Source organism: Oncorhynchus keta, chromosome 18 (genome assembly GCF_023373465.1).
Source record: "Oncorhynchus keta strain PuntledgeMale-10-30-2019 chromosome 18, Oket_V2, whole genome shotgun sequence".
In the NCBI taxonomy this organism is placed as follows: Eukaryota; Metazoa; Chordata; class Actinopteri; order Salmoniformes; family Salmonidae; genus Oncorhynchus; species Oncorhynchus keta.
The window spans coordinates 3,973,830-3,993,608 of record NC_068438.1 but is presented as its reverse complement, the minus strand read 5'-3'; the positions used below and the strand labels follow the sequence as shown (position 1 = coordinate 3,993,608).

Sequence of the window (19,779 nt, the reverse complement as noted above, 5' to 3'; positions counted from 1 at the left end):
ACGGTGGTATTTTGCAAGCACCACACCAGTGTGATTGGTTGTGGCTTTTGGGTGTCTAAGGGTCAGTCTCCCCATTGTGTAAACAGGGTTGTGTAAGGTAGTAGGGTACAGGTGTAAGCTGTTATACTATGGTCCGGTCCCTGGGAATGTTTTATAGTACGGTGGTTGGGTAGCTTGCTTGCCTATGGGCTATGGTGGGTGAAGAGTGAGTGGGAATGAGGAGGATATATTGTACTGTACCGGGCTGCATAGAGGCCTCCGTCATCCTGGCCTGGAGGTTTCTGTGGTACTTCTTTAATGTCGTCACCCTGGAACCCTTTGAGGCGTAGTCTTCCATGGGGTACTGGAGCTGGAGTGTACGGTACTGGGCTCTGGTGGCCACTTTCTCTGGCCAGCCATACTCCCGAAACAAGATCTACACATGGGAATACAAATCTGTCTGACTTGTGTGTAAAAGCAGAATTGTGTGCACAATGTGCGTGACCTTTGCTCCACTAGAATCTTAAAGGGAGTCAACAGCAGCCCGAGAGGCTTGTAAGGAAGTCAAAACACAAAACAGGAAATGAATTTGTCACCTGCGACAGAATCATAGTGTTCACAGAATGTCATCAATACAATAGAACAGTGAATACTCAGTGTCCTTGTACCTCCATTCTGGCTGGAATCAACAGACATGAGAATAATCCATAACATCCAGTATCCAGGTCTAGTGACCATCAACCCGCACCTTGAGTGTCACAGATAGAACACTGAACATCATGTGCAATACAGAAAGGAAAAATACAGTGGTGGAAACGGTTCCCAAATGTCATACCTGAGTAAAAGTAAAGATACCCTAACAGAAAATGACTCAAGTTAAAAGTGAAAGTCATCCATTAAAAGAATACTTCAAATTGCTTACATTAAGCAAACCAGACGGCAGAGGTTTCTTGTTTTTACTTTATATTATGGATAGCCAGGGGCTATCAAAAAGCATTTGTGTTTAGTGAGTTCACCAGATCAGAGGCAGTGGGGATGACTCGGGATGTTCTCTTGATAAGTGCGTGAATTTGGCCATTTTCCTGTCCTACTAAACAGTCAAAATGTATTTTTGGTTTCAGGGAAAATGTATGGAGAAAAAGTACATTATTTTCATTAGGAATGTAGTGAAGTAAACATCTGAAAGTACAGATACCCCCCAAAAAACGACTTAAGTAAAAATTATTTAAAGTATTACTTACAGTATGTACTTTCCACCACTGCCCCACAGCAACCATTTGGACTATATTAGCCCACACAGCTACACAGATGCACTTTCATGCTTGGTTTAGGACTGCATATACTGTATAAGCTTATAGAGACTCTAACTGATGTATAGAACAGTATTAAAATGATCAGCTTTGGTTTAGATACAAGCATCATGAAAGCTACAACACAACACATTTTAATCTGACTTTGTGAAAATCTGTTTTTTGAACCGAACTTGCTTACCACTTGTCTTTCTCTCTTTTTTTCCTAAATATTTGGTCACATGATTCATTTTATGTATAGTTTCATAGAAAGAAGGGGTGACTCAACTAACCCTTTGGCTCGACTGACCCCACTCTCAACTACGTTCTTAACTGTTACACATACGCATATTCTAAACTGAAATTTCCCAATTACACTTGCCAATAATGTTTATGGACGTGTGTGTGCGCTTGCAATCAAGGCATGCCTGTGAGGACGCATGTGTGTGTGCCTGTCAACGCCAAGAAGTGCTCTCACCAGCAGCGTCACACACAGGCTGAGGATGACCACAGCGCCAAGCAGCAGTCCTCCTGTCACCAACCAGTCAGGGCGTAGAAGCAGGTGTCGTCTCTTGGCGATGCCCATTCTTGTCACATGATGGGGGACAGTGGGGAAGAACGGTCCAGCCTCATAGCACTGTCCACCTGCTGGCATTACCCTCACATACTGTGAGGAGCAGAGGAGCACGTGAGCATATTGGCTTTAGATACTGGGAAGGCTTATGGATTTCACTTTTATCAGTTCAAAGTTACTCCATAACACAATAAAAGAAAAATGAAGAGGAGAGGGCATTACTATACAACGATTGTATCTTTCACCCATTTTGTTCACTAGGTAAGAAAACTCTAAGGCCACGTTTGAGCAAACAGGGTAATACCATGTGTTTGTATTGATGATCGCTGAGTTTGAAGGCGTACACCCCAGGCTGAGTGAAGACCAGTGAGAAGAGTGTCGGTGGTGTCCTGGCCAGTGTCAGGTCCTCAGCCAGCCGTCTCAGAGGACCCCAGTCAAAGTCACGGTTGGTATTGTACAGGTTCTCTCTGGACAACAAGACAGGAAGTTTGAAGCTCAGTAGAAAAAAAAGGATAAAGAAAATAGTTTTCATAGAAAGATACGCAAAGGCCAAAATAATTGTTGCAGATAGTGGCTTTTCCGTAATGCTTTCAGGAGTGTGTTGGATCTGCAATAGCACCCTGTCCCAGATGAAGAGGTTTGACATTTTATAAAACATATCTTGAAGTCCTATGCAAATTAAAAACTAATTTCTGAGAGCAAAGTGTAGAAAATCCACTGTCAGGAGCACAGTTTGATTGACTTACACATCATACTGAGGGTAATGTTGTCTGGTGACAGTGAAGAGCAGTGTGTCCCATAGGTGTAGACATGCAGTAGGGTTCAGAATCCCCACAGAGCTGGAGTTCATGGTTCCTCCCCAGGTGGTTGCTCTGCTGGACCAATCAGACCCAGCCCCTCCTTCCTCTCTGACACCAGAGTCACCTGGTAGAAAATAGTCATGGAGGGATGGATGGTTGAATTAATTAATGAAAAAATTAACAAACGAACAAAGAAACAAACGGAGGAATGGATAGATGCATGGATGGATTAATGAATTAATCACAGAGATAATATTTTATCAGTAAGTGTGTTGGGACAGTAAAATTAGGATAACATGTACAGTGTCATGAAAAAGTATTTGCCCCATTTCTGATTTTCTCTTATTTTGCATATTTTTTTATACTGAATGTTATCAGATCTTCAACCAAAACCTAATATTAGATAAAGGGAACCTGACTTTACAAATAACAAAAACTTTGCCTGGCAAAAACCAAACACTGCAATCCACAGTAAGAACCTTATACCAACGGTCAAACATGGTGGTGGTAGTGTGATGGTTTGGGGACGCTTTGCTGCCTCAGGACCTGCACAACTTTTTTAAATAGAAGGAACCATGAATTCTGCACCAGAGAAATCTACAGGAGAATGTCAGGCCATCCATCTGTGAGCTGAAGCTGAAATGTAGCTGGATCATGCAGCAAGACAATGATCTCAAAACACACAATCAAGTCTACATGAAAATGGCTAAAATGTAGCAAATTTGAAGTTTTGGAATGGCCTAGTCAAAGTCCAGACTTAATCCCAATTGAGATGTGACTTGAAACGAGCAGTTCATGCTTGAAGACCCACAAATGTCATTGAGTTACCACAGTTCTGCCTGGAGGAGTGGGCCAAAATTCCTCCATAGCGATGTGAGAGACTGATCAACAACTACAGGAAGCGTTTGGTTGGAGTCACTGCAGCTATAGGTGACACAACCAATTATTGAGTGTAAAGGGGCAATTGGGTGTTGCATAACTTTTATGAAATAAATTCAATAAGTATTTATTGTTGTGTTGTTTGTTTACTCAGGTTCCCTTTATCTAATATTAGGTTTTGGTTGCAGATCTGACAACATTCATTATAAAAAAATATGCAAAAGTAGGGAAAATACTTTTTCATAGCACTGTAGGTTTTTTAAATCTTTCTCTGGTGATAGGTAACCTGTAGAAGAGATGTGCATTCCCATGCTTTTCTCTGGAAATAACTTCCGAATCTCCGCTGGGACGTCATTGAGGAGACCAAGGAACCCTGCATCTTTAAAAAAGCACACACACACAAATACAGTCATTGTTATCATTGGTCCTACCATGTATTAAGGGCCTATTGTAACTGGGCCCACACTGTATCCGAGGAGCTCACCATTTGTTTGCACTGTGTACACAGGAAGGGAGACATTGTGGCGACCGTCACACTGCAAGGTCCCCTGGGAGTCCCAGCGTTTGAACACGGTCTCCAGCAACACACTCCCGGAGACGCTCACCTGTTAGAGAAAACACTGGACCGTTTACTCCTAACTATGTCAGGTTGTTACTCTATGTGGCTGTCTGTGATGTCCAAGCATATGATATCCAAGTATGTGATTTCCAAGTTTATTCAGTTTGTCTTCCGTACATTGTCTGTGATTGTACAAGCTAAGTTTTAACTCAAGCTAGTGTACGGTATACCCATACATTTTTCAATAAAATGGTCCTATGGATGTTGGTTGGAGATAAGGGGACAGGATCAAGTGTTTGTAATTGAAGAGTTTCATTCCAAAATGCTATATATCCATGTTCAGAAATGTTGGTAAATTTAATTGTATTGTTTAAAGAAATTATAAAAGAGATTAGTGTGTTTTCTCACTATCTAATCATGGCATGGGGTTGTTCAATGACAGACATCGCTTGATGGTTTTACTTCAGAGAGACAAATAATTGTACCTGTGTGTGTGTGTATCAAATCCACATTTTTATTGGTCGCATACATGTATGCTGCCTTGTGTGTGTGTGTGTGTGTGTGTGTGTGTGTGTGTGTGTGTGTGTGTGTGTGTGTGTGTGTGTGTGTGTGTGTGTGTGTGTGTGTGTGCGTGCGTGCGTGCGTGCGTGCGTGCGTGCGTGCGTGCGTGCGTGCGTGCGTGCGTGCGTGAACCGTTAGGTTTTGTGAGAGACAAATGCGTTCCTAAGTGTGCGTGCCCTTAATAGTTAAAAGAAGGTGTTTACTTCAAATAGTTTGCGTGTCTCTCCCCATAGTGTGTGTGTGTGTGTGTGTGTGTGTGTGTGTGTGTGTGTGTGTGTGTGGTGCCTTGTGTGAGTATGTGTGCATAATGTGTCTGCCATACAACTCTTCACTTACACATGCTCGAGTCATCATGGCTTACCTGGCCTTCAGAGTTACTATATACCAGCTGCAAGTCTACGGCAGCACACACTAAATGAAGTGCCAGCTTTGGCCTGCTCCTACACCAGCCCCCACACACAGCTCTCTCTGGGGGTTCCCTGCACAGACACAGGCCCAGAGCTCCATCAAAGCCCTGGTAGTCCCCTGGAGAGAGACACACCTGGGAGAGGAAGAGAGTAACACTTGGGATCTGTTGACCTAGGAAAAGGCTGGGACTGAGCGGCAGCCAGTCAAGGGAAAAAAGTTACACATTACGTTGGACTCCATTATGCATATAAACCCTGGATTGCTGATGCTATATATGGGCCAATGATAGAATAATTGAATGAACGTGCCAAAATGTAGAATGTAGACATTAATAAATGCATTTCGATGGTTTCCAAAATATTTTTTTACAATGGTGGGGGAGTGCGAAGATAGAGGCGCAGTGGCTTCAAAACAGTGCCCGCTGTCAGCCATGTAGTGCAGGGGTTCCCAAACTTTTTTACTCAGGCCCCTGTTCTAGCATTGGGGAACATCCCGCGCCCCCACTGCGCACGTGTACACGTGCCACATTTAATTCTATGGGCACAAGCACTGTTCACACCCTCATTTTGGTGAAGAGAACATTTTGCAGCTTTAAAGCTTATTTTCTAGCAATTCTATACATTTTGCCATGTATAATGTGTATTCATGTGATATTTGAGTGTCTCAAGCATTACAACACAATCTATGGGATAGAAAAACCTAGATAAAAATTGTTAGCTGACAATGGCTAGTTGATCTTGACATTTCTGACAAATATAAATAGCTCTCTAAGATACAGTATGCAATGACTGACAAGGAAAACAGATTATGGACTACAACATTTCGAAATTGCATCTTGTGCATTCTACTGTTACAACTTTCAAGAGTAAGTTGAAAGCTGGACTGATTTCTTAAAAAAAAAAAAAAAATTCTACTCCGACCTCGAGTCCCCAGTTTGGGATCCACAGATCTATTGTATATGTAAATGATTGGTTGGACTAGCACAGAGTAGACACCCATGTTGCCACAGTTCCATCTGTACATTGTATATCTGTACATTGTACACAGAATAGAATGTATCAATGGAAACAGTTTCCACGGTTTTTGTATGCATGTCTTGGTAAAGCAAATTGTGTTATCAAAAAAGTACTATCAACACACCTGTACTGCACACAGTACTTTGTTCAATGAACTACAGTACGTAGAGTTTCTGTGTGTGTGTGTGTGTGCGTGTGCGTGTACGTGTGTGCAGGGTGTGTGTGTGTGCATGCATGGGTGAGTTATCTTCTCCTAACCTGCTGGGTACAGTGCTGTGCCCACTGCTGCCTGTCCAGACAGGTTCCGTGTTGTGTCCTCGCTCTCCCATCTCTACAAATATCATAGACACTGTGCAAACAAGTGTCCCCTTGGCCCATGAGGCGGTACCCTAGGGCACAGGGGCACTGCCCATCACTGGCCTAAATTGGCACGTGCACACACACCCACACCCACCCACACACACACACACACACACACACATACCAACACACACACATCACACACAAACACATAACAACACATACACACAAACACACACATGCACACAAATAGACATTAGACCTTTTGCAAAACTCGTTTGACTCAAAGCACACACACTGGACTCTCCCCACGCACTTGTTTACGAAGCATGTGACAAATACAATTGGATTTTGATTTGATTTGACACTAAAACGCTTAGATCAACACCCAATACCTGGAAGTCATTCAGAGTACCTAGAGTCATTTCCCCTTTGAACATGAGCTGCTGAGTGGAAGGCTCAACAGTCACTGGGTGACTGACGCGGATGGAAATTAGACTCCGGCTATGGTGAAACTTGATATGAAACATTCTGAGCCCGCCGGCTACAGATTGAACCCATGAACCAAGTGGATATACTGTATATTGTGTTAACTGTTCTTGCATGCAACCTGTGTGCCTGATACTACGGAAGACGGACAGGACAGAGTCATTGATACACAATACAAAACATAAAAGAAGGGCTTTGCACCCACACATGCACGCACACACACACACACACACACACACACACACACACACACACACACACACACACACACACACACACACACACACACACACACACACACACACACACACACACACACACACACACACACACACACACACACACAGAACATACGTAAACACACACACACAAACACACAGACACACAAACACACATACACACACCTGGAAGGTTTGCCCTTCTCCAAGACACACACATCTGTCCTGGCCAGGTAGGGGCTGCTGTGCCCAGGCTCCACAGGGTATGCCTGAGGTCAGAGCAGGTCGCGGACAGTAGTGGTTGGTTGGGCAGCTGAGACAGCTGTCCATGGACCTAGCACCAACCGTCGGCCCAAATGTACCCGTCGGACATGGCACTGGTGTGGGACTTCCCACTGGACAATAGTATCCTGTTTGAATAAATAGAGTTTTACCACAAAGTGGTAGTGGTAGTGTACCACCAAGGGTTTTCATGCGCTGTCACAAGGTGGCATAGTCAGGTTTTGTCTCTCATGCCACACATAATAATTATTCTCAGGTCTATCTAAGCATGCAGAGACATACAGTGTGTCTACCTTGTTCACAAAATGGCCTCTCCATCTCCCTGGTTTCCACAGTTCTGTTGTGGCCATACACAGTGTGCTCCTCCACGAAGACATACAGGCACCAAAACAGCAGGGTTGGCCGCCTGCATACTCCTGGCCCTACCTTCCTTAGCATCATCCCGGTCCTGGACGATCTTGCTACTGCTGTCCCAGAGTCAGTGGGGGACTGGAGACCAGCACTTTCCCTGGGCCACTGAATAATTGATGGGGCCTGCGAGGTAGGGTAACATGGGAGGCTGGTGGGTTGAAAATGGCAACCCTATGCATCCAGGTCAGATTACAGGCTTTGTTCATATCAATCCTCCCAATGAACTGATATTGAACAGGTTGTGATTTGGCTCCCGTCACATCATCACCACTTTGCTTTACGGTTCATTGCAATTCTCCCCAAATTCTAGGAATTTGCTATTGATTTGAATTGGATGTTTAGAATTAGCAAATTGTTTTTCAGGGGGCTTCTGTTTGCCGTGTTGCCAGGTCAAAGAGTGGTCGTGAGAAATGAAGACCTTGTTTTGCTGCTTATCCAGTCAAACTTTGTCCTGTGTACTGAAAGGCTGCCAGCTTGTGTTCAAAATCCAAGGTAACATCTTCACCCGTTGCTTCCTCATGATAACGGGCCTGTCCTTGCTTTTATCAAGTGGTACACATACGCATACACATGTACTAAATCAATACCACATACCAAATAAATATCAATGAAAAAAAGTAGCAGTTTGAATATAGGTCAACCGCCTAGAAACCACAATACAGAACTAAAATGTATAATGCAAAGCTGTGTGTGTGTGTGTGTGTGTGTGTGTGTGTGTGTGTGTGTGTGTGTGTGTGTGTGTGTGTGTGTGTGTGTGTGTGTGTGTGTGTGTGTGTGTGTGTGTGTGTGTGTATATATGAGGGCTATAGGAATGTGCATGTGTGTGTGTGTGTGTGTGTGTGTGTGTGTGTGTGTGTGTGTGTGTGTGTGTGTGTGTGTGTGTGTGTGTGTGTGTGTGTGTGTGTGCTTGAGTGTGAATACACTTGAGTGTGTGCCTGGGATGTGTAATATTTTTATTTCATTTACTTAACCTTTATTTATTAACTAGGCAAGTCAGTTAAGAACAAATTCTTACTTACAATGACGACCTACCAAAATACAAAAGGCCTCCGACGGGGACGGGAGCTGGGATTAAAAATACAAATAAAGAGAGACCTAAGACAACAATATAGCTGGCAGCAACACATGACAACAGAGCATGGTAGCAACACAACATGACAACAACATGGTAGCAACACAACATGGAAGCAGCACAACATGGTAGCAGCACAAAACAGGGTACAAAAATATTGGCACAGACAACTGCACAAAAGGCAAGAAGGTAGAGACAACAATATATCACGCAAAGCAGCCACAACTGTCAGTAAGAGTGTCCATGATTGAGTCTTTGAATGAAGAGATTGAGATAAAACTGTCCAGTTTGAGTGTTTGTTGCAGCTTGTTCCAGTCGCTAACTGCAGCGAACTGAAAAGACGAGCGACCCAGGGATGTGTGTGCTTTGGGGACCTTTAACAAAATGTGACTGTCAGAACGGGTGTTGTATGTGGAGGATGAGGGCTGCAGGAGATATCTCAGATAGGGGTGAGTGAAGCCTAAGAGGGTTTTATAAATAAGCATCAACCAGTGGGTCTTGCGACTGGTATACAGAGATGACCAGTTTACAGAAGAGTATAGAGTGCAGTGGTGTGTCCTATAAGGTGTCATGCCCTGATCTGTTTCACCTGTCCTTGTGATTGTCTCCACCCCCCTCCAGGTGTTGACCATCTTCCCCATTATCCCCTGTGTATTTATACCTGTGTTCTCTGTTTGTCTGTTGCCAGTTTGTCTTGTTTGTTAAGTCAACCAGTGGTTTCCTCTGCTCCTGCTCCCCCCCCAGTCACTATTTTTCTCGCCCCCCTGGTTTTGATCCTTCCCTGTCCAGACTCTGAGCCCGCCTGCCTGACCACTCTGCCTGAGCCTACCTGCCGTCCTGTACTGTTGCCCCTACTCTGGATTACCGACCTCTGCCTGACCTGAGCCTGCCTGCCGTCCTGTACCTTTGACCCACTACTCTGGATTATCGACCCCTGCCTGTTGTTTACCTGTTGCTGTAATAAACATTGTTGCATCAAAACAGTCTGCACTAGGGTTTTACCTGAAACATTATATAAGGAGCATTGGAAAATCTGATGGCCGTATGGCAGAGAACATCTAGCTACTTGAAAGCACCCTCACCTGCCGATCTATAAATTACGTCACCATAATCTAGCATGGGTAGGATGGTCATCTGAATCAGGGTTAGATTGATAGCTTGGGTGAAAGAGGAGCTATTACGATAGAGGAAACCAAGTCTAGATTTAACCTTAGCCTGCATCTTTGATATGTGCTGAGAGAAGGACAGTGTACCATCTATTCATACTCCCAAGTACCTCAAGCTCTAAATCCTCAGAGGTAGTAATCACTCCTGTGGGGAGAGAGGCATTCTTCTTACCAAACCACATGATCTTTGTTTTGGAGGTGTTCAGAACAAGGTTAAGGGCAGAGAAAGCTTGTTGGACACTAAGAAAGCTTTGTTGTAGAGCATTTAACACAAAATCCAGGAAGGGGCTAGCTGAGTATAAGACTTGTATCATCTGTATATAAATGGATGAGATAGCTTCCTACTGCCTGAGCTATGTTGTTGATGTAAATTGAGAAGAGCGTGGGACCTTGGATCGAGCCTTGGTGTACACCCTTGGTGACAGGCAGTGGCTGAGACAGCAGATGTGTTGACATCATTCACCACACTCTTTGAGAAACCAGGCCAAAGACCCCTCAGACACCAATACTCCTTAGAATGGAATGGTCTACCGTATCAAAAGCTTTGGCCAAGTCAATAAAAATAGCAGTACAACATTGCTTAGAATCAAGGGCAATGGTGACATCATCAAGGAACTTTAAGGTTGCAGTGACACATCCATAACCTGAGCGGAAACCAGATTGCATACCCAAGATAATACTATAGACATCAAGAAAGCCAGTCAGTTGATTATTGACAAGTTTTTCCAACACTTTGGATAAACAGGGCAAAATAGAATTAGACCTGTAACAGATAGGACCAGCTTGATCTCCCCCTTTAAATAAAGGATGGACTGCGGCTGTCTTCCAAGCAAAGGGAACCTCCCCAGAGAGGAGAGACATGTTAAAAAGGTCAGAGATAGGCTTGGCGATTACAGGGGCAGCAACCTTAAAGAAGAAAGGGTCTAAACCATCTGACGCAGATGTTTTTTGGGGGTCAAGTTTAAGGATCTCCTTTAGCACCTCGGACTCAGTGACCGCCTGCAGGGAGAAACTTTGTAGAAGGGTAGGGGAAAAAGAGGGAGGAGCATCAGGGCTAGTCGCATTAGACCCACAGAGACAGAACTGCTTCTTAAAGTAACTAACTTTAGCCTTCCGGATAGCCTGAGTGCACTCATTTCTCATTTGCCTGAATGAGAGCCAGTCAGCCTGAGTATGCGTGTGCCGAGCCTTTCGCCAAATGCAATTCTTGAGTAACTCTGCCAGGTCACGGTCACACTTTTTACTTCTCATTTTCTTTATGTAATAACTTTGCAGTATGTTCAGAAGTCAACCTTCTGCACAAGCATAAGCAGGTGGCCTTAATCCACCGCTGGGGGTTCCCCCTCCCTAGATAGCATATGAACACGTCATAAGTGATGGCAATAAAAAAAAGTTGAATTAAAGGAAATTAGATTTAAAAATGCTAGATCCTCTCCACCTCATTGCAAAATGTCAATATTGGCACATTGCCCAATGGCAATATGTGTAGAATTGCAGGACATTTGCTTTAAAAAAAAGGGTGTTTTCTCTTTGGCCTGTGGCGAAATCTGTAGAATTAGCTGCTTCCCCCCCTTGCTCAGACCTTGCGATACGCTGTTCTCCACTCTCGAGGACATTTCACATAATATATTTTTCCACTTTATTTTTTAAAGAAGAATGGACTTTGGCTACATGGAATAACCTACATAATTCACCACAGAAGCTCTGGACTATGCCCTGTCAATGACAATGCCCCGTCAATGACAACTACCTAGTTACCTAAGAGAGTTGTGGTAACCTTTCACACACATACAAGCAGGATGAGATGAGTGAAGGATGTGACCTGGCTGCAGTCAATGGTTAAACCTTCTGTGCTGATGTGATGGCTGCAGATCAAATCAAATCGAATCTTATTTGTCACATACACATGGTTAGCAGATGTTAGTGCGAGTGTAGCGAAATGCTTGTGCTCCTAGTTCCGACAATGCAGTAATAACCAACGAGTAATCTAACCTAACAATATAACAACAGCTACCTTATACACACAAGTGTAAAGGGATGAAGAATATGTACATAAAGATATAGGAATGAGTGATGGTACAGAGCGGCATAGGCAAGTTGAAGTGGATGGCATCGAGTACAGTATATACACATGAGATGAGTAATGTAAGGTATGTGAACACATAAAGTGGCATTGTTTAAAGTGGCTAGTGATACACGTATTACATAAAGATGGCAAGATGCAGTAGATGGTATAGTAATGTAGATTTATGTAAACATTATATTAAGTGGCATTGTTTAAAGTGGCTAGTGATGCATGTTTTACATCGGTTCGTACGAGTAGTATGAGATCATGGACATTATGACTGGTTATACTCATTCATATATAAAATATGTATGACTCGTATAGAGATATTGCAACAGATGAGCTCAAACGAGGTGAGAGTAATATAGATCGGTGGGTTGTTATCCAATAAAACCAATATATGCACAACGTCGAGGCAAAACAGACAGGTTTGGCTTACAATCAAAGGAATGCTGACCAGTGGAGGCTGCTGAGGGGAGGACGACTCATAATAACTGTCATGCATAGGTGTAATAGGTGGCAGGGAAGTCAGGCGCAGGAGAGTCAAATGGAGTGTAAATATGGAGTCTTTTAATAAAGTTCCACGAGTATGCTCCATAACAATAAATGTACAAACAAACAAAACATGGGTACGAGGACCCGACGCGCACCTATACAAACAATAACACTACACTGACAACAAATCAATCTCTGACAAAGACATGGGGGGAAACAGAGGGTTAAATACACAACAGGTAATGAATGCGATTGAAAACAGGTGTGTGGGAAGACAAGACAAAACCAATGGAAAATGAAAAAAGGATCAATGATGGCTAGAAGACCGGTGACGTCGAACGCCGAGCACCGCCAGAACAAGGAGAGGCAACGACTTCGGCAGAAGTCGTGACAATAACAACCGGAACGGAGCAAATGGAATGGCATCAAACACATGGAATCCATAGCTGTGTTCGAATACTCATACTAACCGCACTAACCGTAATAGTTGTGACGTATTTTGAGTATATAGTATACTTTCAGGGCCCATAATGCAATTCTTTTAAAAAAGGGTCGAGGCTTCACAACGTTTTAAGATTTGGAGAAAATGGCCAAAAATATGCAGCCTGAAGTCCAACGAGAGCGGATACCAATTAATTGCTTTAACTAATTATGACAAATGTTCAGAAAATGTTGAGCAATGTAATAAAGTAATGACTTTTCCAATAAATTAACTTACACATTATGTTGCCTGAATATGGCCGGTGTCAGTAAACAACGTCAAAAAAGCGTAATTATATTGTTGCCAGCAGCACAGTTACAATCACCAATGTTCTGGACAACATGAAAACAGACTAACCAGCTCTGCCAGGGCGAGTAATCATCAGATCATCAGAGTGAGGTGTTCTCTCATTTGTGTCTGGAAGTAGCTCGCAAGTTAGCCAGTTAGCTTGGGTACTTGACTGTCGTTGTGCGCTCTGAACAGTCCGAGAATGAAACATCTGAACATCTGAAATCTGAATTTACAAACAGACAATCTGACAATGCTCTGAATTTACGAACGCCCAGAGCGCACTCTGAGCACACTTTGGCACTCCAGATTGAATTGAATAATACACCTGAAGTCGTAAAATGTCTAGCTAGTAATTTGTTAGGCTATCAAGCTAGCAAGAGGTTGCATAGCAACAGCATCAACTTCCGGTAGACAGGCGAAGCTCTAATACGCTCAAATGAAAGGATACCGTTAGTTTACAGTATACTAAAATAAACGAATAGTATGTACTCATTAAGTATGTAGTATATAGTATGTTAATATGGGTATTTGAACATGTTTGATGTATTTGATACCATTCCACCTATTCCGCTCCACCCATTACCACGAGCCCATTCTCCCCAAGGTGCCACCAAACTCCTGTGATACTGACAACATGTAAACTATATTTAGTCGGGCCTCCCGGGTGGCGCAGTGGTTAAGGGCGCTGTACTGCAGCGCCAGCTGTGCCACCAGAGACTCTGAGTTCGCGCCCAGGCTCTGTCGTAAACGGCCACGACCGGGAGGTCCGTGGGGCGACGCACAATTAGCCCTAGCGTCGTCCGGGTTAGGGAGGGTTTGGCCGGTAGGGATATCCTTGTCTCATCGCGCACCAGCGACACCTGTGGCGGGCCGGGCGCAGTGCACGCTAACACCAAGTTTGCCAGGTGCACTGTGTTTCCTCCCGACACATTGGTGCGGCTGGCTTCCGGGTTGAATGCGTGCTGTGTTAAGAAGCAGTGCGGCTTGGTTGGGTTGTGTATCGGAGGACGCATGACTTTCAACCTTCGTCTCTCCCGAGCCCGTACGGGAGTTGTAGCGATGAGACAAGATAGTAGCTACTAACAATTGGATACCACAAAATTGGGTAAAATAAAAATAGTCTGCAAATGTTTATTGAAAACATATATACATATGCCCAGTAAGCACATGTTGTCTCTCAAATACATTGTTACAGTTGTTGGTTACATAGCTAGCTAATTTTAGCCATATTAGCACAGTGAGAAGTGTAAAAACACGTCAAAACAAGATACAATAAGAAGAATAAGATCCGGACTTAGAAGAAGATCCGGCATTTTTTATGTACTTGTGAGGATGTAGTTTGAGTTTTAACAGCTTGATTATGTTTCAAAAAGGCTACATTCACAAACAATAAGACTAGTCTGTGAATGTAGCCTACTGCCTCCACCCACCATGATCCTGAGTGTTCCATTAAGTAATCCAGAATTGATTAGAGAACTCTAGTCAGATGGAAACCAAGTTCAGCCGGAACCTGATAATATATACTACCATTGTTTCCATAGGAGGAGCGGATAGTGTGAGTTCTTTGACAGAAGTCTATTTTCCATGTCTGTGTACTCTTCGTGTACCCGAGACTGAGGGGATTCAAGCCAAAATCAAGAATTGTGTATAATAGTTTATAAAATGAACTGAATGAACTTCAGAATTGAGTTTTTCCAGGCTCACCCAGTTGTTGATTTGAGCTTCATGACAGGGACTGGCGGGAAGCAACCATTGAGCTTTAGCCTAGTTGGCTTCGGTATTCTATATCTGATAGTGTTGTTAAGGGCCTGTCACGTGTTGCCCTCCCTTGTTTTTCCCCCAATTGGAAGCCAGCCCTTTTTGTGTATATTTTATATTTATTTAGAGCTTGCAGTGACCTTTATCATCATTTGTGTACTTTACTCTATGTTACATTATTTTCAATGGTTTGCTGTGCCTCTCCCTCCTTTTTTTATTTTCTGATTGATTCATTGTAGACTCCTCCCCCTTGTCTGGTCTCCTTGGATACTGAGTTGGCCCAGGTCTGCCACACCTGGGCATGATTGAAATAACGAGCTACCACACTACTGAAAGGGGAGCTTGCAGCTCCAGTTTGGAGATTGAGTGGAAATGGAGTCCCTAGAGAAAGCAATAACAAAATGGTTGTCAGGAGTAGTGCAGTATTATCGTAAGGAGCTGTATACTTGGAAAAAGGAGGAGGGAAAAAGAGAGGGAGAGGAGATCTAAGAGAGAGAGAGAGGGAAGAATAGGGTGAGCTTGAGTTGGGTAAAAATTGTGGGAAAAAGGGAGATGGTTTGTTAAAGAATGGTGTACAGTCTAAGCAGAGGGAGCTGAAGACAGGAGGATAAATGGAAGTGAATGAGGGCGACATATCGGAGGTGGTAGATGTGGTGAAGTTATCGAAGACCGAGGTATGCACCGAGGGTCAGGAAAAAGATGAGTCTGTGACAGTAGGAATGAAGTTTATGGAAAAAGTGGACTCTTGCCTTTTGGCTGATCTGTTTGTGGTTTCACGGTGGGTGAAAAAAGAGTTGGGTAATGTGGAATCGGTGAGGGTAACCAGAAGTGGTCTAGTCATAATTATTTCTGTTGGTTCGAGGGAGAAGGAGCATCGTAGTAAAACAAACGGGGACAAGAAAAGTGAATTGTTTCGCTCTCAATGAAAGGAGTGGTAACTGGGGTAGCAGTAAATATAAAGGTTGACCAGCTGAGGGGAAAGATTTCCGCTGTATGTGATGCTCGTCGTTCCACAAACAGGGTGGCAAGAGTTGGGGAAACAGAAGAGTCAAATCTTTTCTTTTGAGTTTTGAAGTTGAGTCTTTGCCCGACAAAGTGACGTTATGATGTATGAGTATCCTGTACAAGCGTATGTACCGACTCTATTACGATGTTACAGGTGTCAAGCTTATGGGAGCAGTGGAATAGACTAAGGGCAGGTATCTATTCCAAGTACAGAGTGAGGATGGCAGGAAGAGAAAGAAGAGCAGAAGCAATTTTGACAAGACTACGGGTTAAATAAGACTTTAAATGTGATAGAAAAGCATCCAACAGGAAAGTGTGATTATTGCCAGGAAATATAGATACTGGAGCATGTACTAATACAGTGCGGGCAGTATGAGAGGGAAAGAGGCTGAGATCCAGTGTGAGGGAGAAGGGGATACAGGAAATTAGTTTAAAGAGCTTACTATGTAGAACATGATTAGATACCGTCTGAAATATATATCATTTAAGATTAACTGGGCTGTCAGGTAGGCTTTAGTTTCTCTGGCCCACACTCGTACAGTAGGTGGTGGTAATGCACAATAATGTTGGATGCCAATTGCCGATTAAACACCACCGAAGACCGTTTGGGGACTGCTTCTGGAGGGAGAACACACCAATGCTAAATCCAGTGCTTAATTTGATCCGGCACCTCTGAATTTGGACAGTTTTGTTCCGGAACCCATTTGTCAGGATCCAGTACATCTTGTGGCATGAACACAATATTTCTACTGTTTGCAATTCTAATCAAATTCATTCAACTTGAGGCCTCTAATTCTCCTGCCCCCTAAAATAACGTCATGTGAAACGGCCTAATATTCTAAGAATGGATTCATGTTGGTTCAGTCCAAGTTTATGGTTTGCGCAACATTGTAACCTATGAACAAGGTGTGGTCGTTGCTCTCCAGCGTTGCATTCATCATGCGTCACCCCTGATAAATGACCATAATTCAGAATAATACACCAGGAGTAGATAAGGGATGGTCGACCCCTAAACATGCGAGTGTGGTCAAAAACTTCTGTTCAGAATGGCTCATGCATGTCTTCCTCTGTCGCCAGCATGGAGCATACCATGGGCTTGGTGCCACAGACACTTGTTGACAATGGACAAAGAGGAATAACTTGCAACCAACGACCAACAGACAAATGCTGGATGACTGACGGTGATGGCGAAGGCCGAGGACCTCCAGCATGGCGAGGACCTCCAGCATGGCGAGGACCTCCAGCAGCGTAGAGAGTATTTTGGGACTGTGTGTGTGAATAGTGTGAAGCCCCCTGATACTTTTGAAATAACATTTAAAAAATGTAAACTATATAGCCTTGTCTGTGTGGTGGCCTGGGATCTCAGAGACCTGCAAGTTGACATACACTAAAAGTATGTGAACACCTGCTCGTCAAACATCTCATTCCAAAATCATGGGTATTAATATAGAGTTGATTCGGGCACTGATGTTAGGCGATTAGGCCTGGCTCGCAGTTAGCGTTCCAATTCATCCCAAATGTGTTCGTTGGGGTCAGGGCTCTGTGCAGGCCAGTCAAGTTCTTCCACACCGATCTCGACAAACCAATTCTGTATGGACCTCGCTTTGTGCACAGGGGCATTGTCATGGTGAAACAGGAAATGGCCTTCCTCAAAGTTTTGCCACAAAGAAGCACAGAATCGTCTAGAATGTCATTTGTATGCTGTAACGTTAAGATTTTCCTTCACTGGAACTAAGGGGCCTAGCCCGAACCATGAAAAACAGCCCCAGAACATTATTCCTCCTCCACAAACTTTACAGCTGGCACTATGCATTGGGACAGGAAGTGTTCTCCTAGACGTTTCCACTTCACAATAACAGCACTTAGAGTTGACCAGGACAGCTCTAGCAGGGCAGAAATTTGACCAACTGACTTGTTGGAAAGGTGGTATCCTAAAATGTGGCCACTTTGAATGTCACTAAGCTCTTCAGTAAGGCCATTCTACTGCCAATGCTTTTTCTATGGAGATTGCATGGCTGTGTGCTCGATTTTATACACCTGTCAGCAATGGGTGTGGCTGAAATAGCCTAATCCACTCATTTGAAGGGGTGTCCACATACTTTTGTGTGTATATATAGTGTACTTTTGGCCATGTAGTGTACCTAAGGGGATACATTTAATAATGCATTTAAATATCATTCAAAGTGTTGTTTTTTTTGTTGATAATTTGTCCCCATGGTAGTTGAATTGAATGAACTTTATGTCCTCCATTGACCCACAAACTCTTCCTGATATTGACCCTGTCGCCCCACATGACTCCTTTCATGACCACAATGCTTTTACGGTATTTCCCTTATTACAGGATGACATCATTAGAAATTCTTTAAACCGATGTCGCAAGGAATGTTGGAGCTTGTGCAGTCTGTGACAGGGAGTGTTTTTGTGCGTTGTGTCGGGTGCTATTCGTTATCAACATGACCCTCCACGTGTTGTGTGTTGACACAGGCAGAGTTTAGGACAACCAATGATAAGAAGGACCCATCCCTTTATAAGCACGGTCTTGATGAAGAGTCATTCTGCCAAACCTAGTACACAGGTAAGGACAGGCCACTCTCTCACTTATTGATCTTGCGTTACTTCTGTTTTTTTTGGTCTATTTAGTCTGAAGATTCCTGTTAAAAATCCTAATTCATTTTCCCATTTCTCCTCAGTGTAAAAAAAACAAAAACAAAAAAATAAACATGCATGTCAAAGTAGTGATCTTCGCCTTGTCGTTTTTGACAACCACAGGTTTGTGCTTTCTTTCCTTTCCATTAAAAACATCGTTGCATCTGCTATCGAATAGTGTTTATAATATAGAGCAGATGTATTAAAGAGAATAATAGGATTTCAAATGAGTTCATGTATGTCAACGTCTATCTTCTACTGTAGCATACCCACTCCACCGTACCAGCAGAGAAGCATCACAGGCCCTACAGGACATAATGAGCAATCAGGCTCATGAGAAGACAGACCTCAACAAGGATGTCAAGTATGTCCTCATACAATATATAACGAATTCAATAAATGATTGAATCATGAATCACAAATGCATGTTTTCAGGTGAGCCTTTTAACAGCCTTCTAACGGTCCAATAAAGGCTTATAACAGTTCCATAACAGGCTTATAACGCTCTCTTAACAGCTTTGTAATGGTATTATAACAGTATTTTAACAGCCTCATAACAGCCTTTATAACAGTGTTTTAACTGATCCTGTACGTTAACAGTGGGATGTGGAAGAGCCATGTGGAGAGCAGCAACCTGTACACCCAGGACAGCCCCAACCCCATGGTGAGCGAGATCAGGCACAAGCTTACCCTGGAGTCCGAGAGGCTGCGCGCCCGCCTTCGCCAGGAGCTCGCTAAGTTGAGGGAGAGGCTCGCCGTGTACCCTGCCCACCACCAGTCCAGCGAGTCCACCCTGGCCAGCGTGAGAGATCGCCTGGCCCCACTGATCAAGCAGCTTCAGAGCGCCGTGAACAGCAACAGCCAGGAGCTGTGTAGCCACCTCAGGCTCTACTATCAGGGATTGGAGGCCGCGGAAAGCCAGGCAGCGGCCGGACCCACCCTATACCTGGAGGCCGTGCAGTGGATCAGCCAGACCTTGGATGACAGCAGTGCCAAAATGACCTCCGTCATCCAGGACTTCAAAACCAAGACATC

The 19,779-nt window shown here is 43.7% G+C and overlaps 3 protein-coding genes across 6 annotated transcripts in view; 1 reads left to right on the top strand and 2 right to left on the bottom strand.

Annotated features, from left to right (window-relative positions):
• si:dkey-103g5.4 (uncharacterized) overlaps positions 1-19,779 on the bottom strand; it is a 221,465-nt gene that overhangs the window by 67,197 nt on the left and 134,489 nt on the right. For 2 of the 3 annotated variants that reach the window (XM_052467196.1, XM_035791504.2), the window contains exons 1-4: positions 2,589-2,761; positions 2,147-2,309; positions 1,747-1,935; positions 241-415 (exon numbers count right to left, since the gene is read on the bottom strand). The exons of the other annotated variant lie outside the window; for it this stretch is intronic. In XM_052467196.1, coding sequence (XP_052323156.1) covers positions 241-415; positions 1,747-1,935; positions 2,147-2,309; positions 2,589-2,692 — 631 coding nt within the window. In that variant the 5' untranslated portion in view covers positions 2,693-2,761. Of the gene's footprint in view, positions 1-240; positions 416-1,746; positions 1,936-2,146; positions 2,310-2,588; positions 2,762-19,779 lie in introns of those variants that run through there. 3 annotated transcript variants of the gene reach the window in all.
• Positions 3,535-7,792, bottom strand: LOC118396803 (multiple epidermal growth factor-like domains protein 6). Its single transcript, XM_035791216.2, has 6 exons — positions 7,648-7,792; positions 7,259-7,482; positions 6,324-6,485; positions 5,003-5,182; positions 4,006-4,126; positions 3,535-3,566 (listed from the first exon to the last, which is right to left on the bottom strand). Exons 1-6 carry the CDS (start codon positions 7,790-7,792, stop codon positions 3,535-3,537), a joined length of 864 nt encoding a protein of 287 aa, XP_035647109.2.
• zgc:162608 (uncharacterized protein LOC100037332 homolog) overlaps positions 15,516-19,779 on the top strand; it is a 4,932-nt gene continuing 668 nt past the window's right edge. The window contains exons 1-6 of one of the 2 annotated variants that reach the window (XM_052467199.1): positions 15,516-15,767; positions 17,176-17,366; positions 18,583-18,673; positions 18,789-18,867; positions 19,009-19,108; positions 19,345-19,779. The exon at positions 19,345-19,779 is cut by the window's right edge and continues 668 nt beyond it. In XM_052467199.1, coding sequence (XP_052323159.1) covers positions 17,308-17,366; positions 18,583-18,673; positions 18,789-18,867; positions 19,009-19,108; positions 19,345-19,779 — 764 coding nt within the window. In that variant the 5' untranslated portion in view covers positions 15,516-15,767; positions 17,176-17,307. The remainder of the gene's footprint in view (positions 15,768-17,175; positions 17,367-18,582; positions 18,674-18,788; positions 18,868-19,008; positions 19,109-19,344) is intronic. The other variant, XM_035791502.2, reaches the window with a different exon arrangement.

Excerpts from the sequence above, each read along its gene's own strand:
- LOC118396803 (XM_035791216.2), bottom strand. The coding sequence starts at position 7,792 with ATGCTAAGGAAGGTAGGGCCAGGAGTATGCAGGCGGCCAACCCTGCTG. Across the intron at positions 5,183-6,323 it reads CACAGCACTGTACCCAGCAG|GTGTGTCTCTCTCCAGGGGA; the intron begins GTTAGGAGAAGA and ends TTCCTCTCCCAG. Across the intron at positions 3,567-4,005 it reads GTACACAGTGCAAACAAATG|CTGCAGTGACTCCAACCAAA; the intron begins GTGAGCTCCTCG and ends TGTCACCTATAG.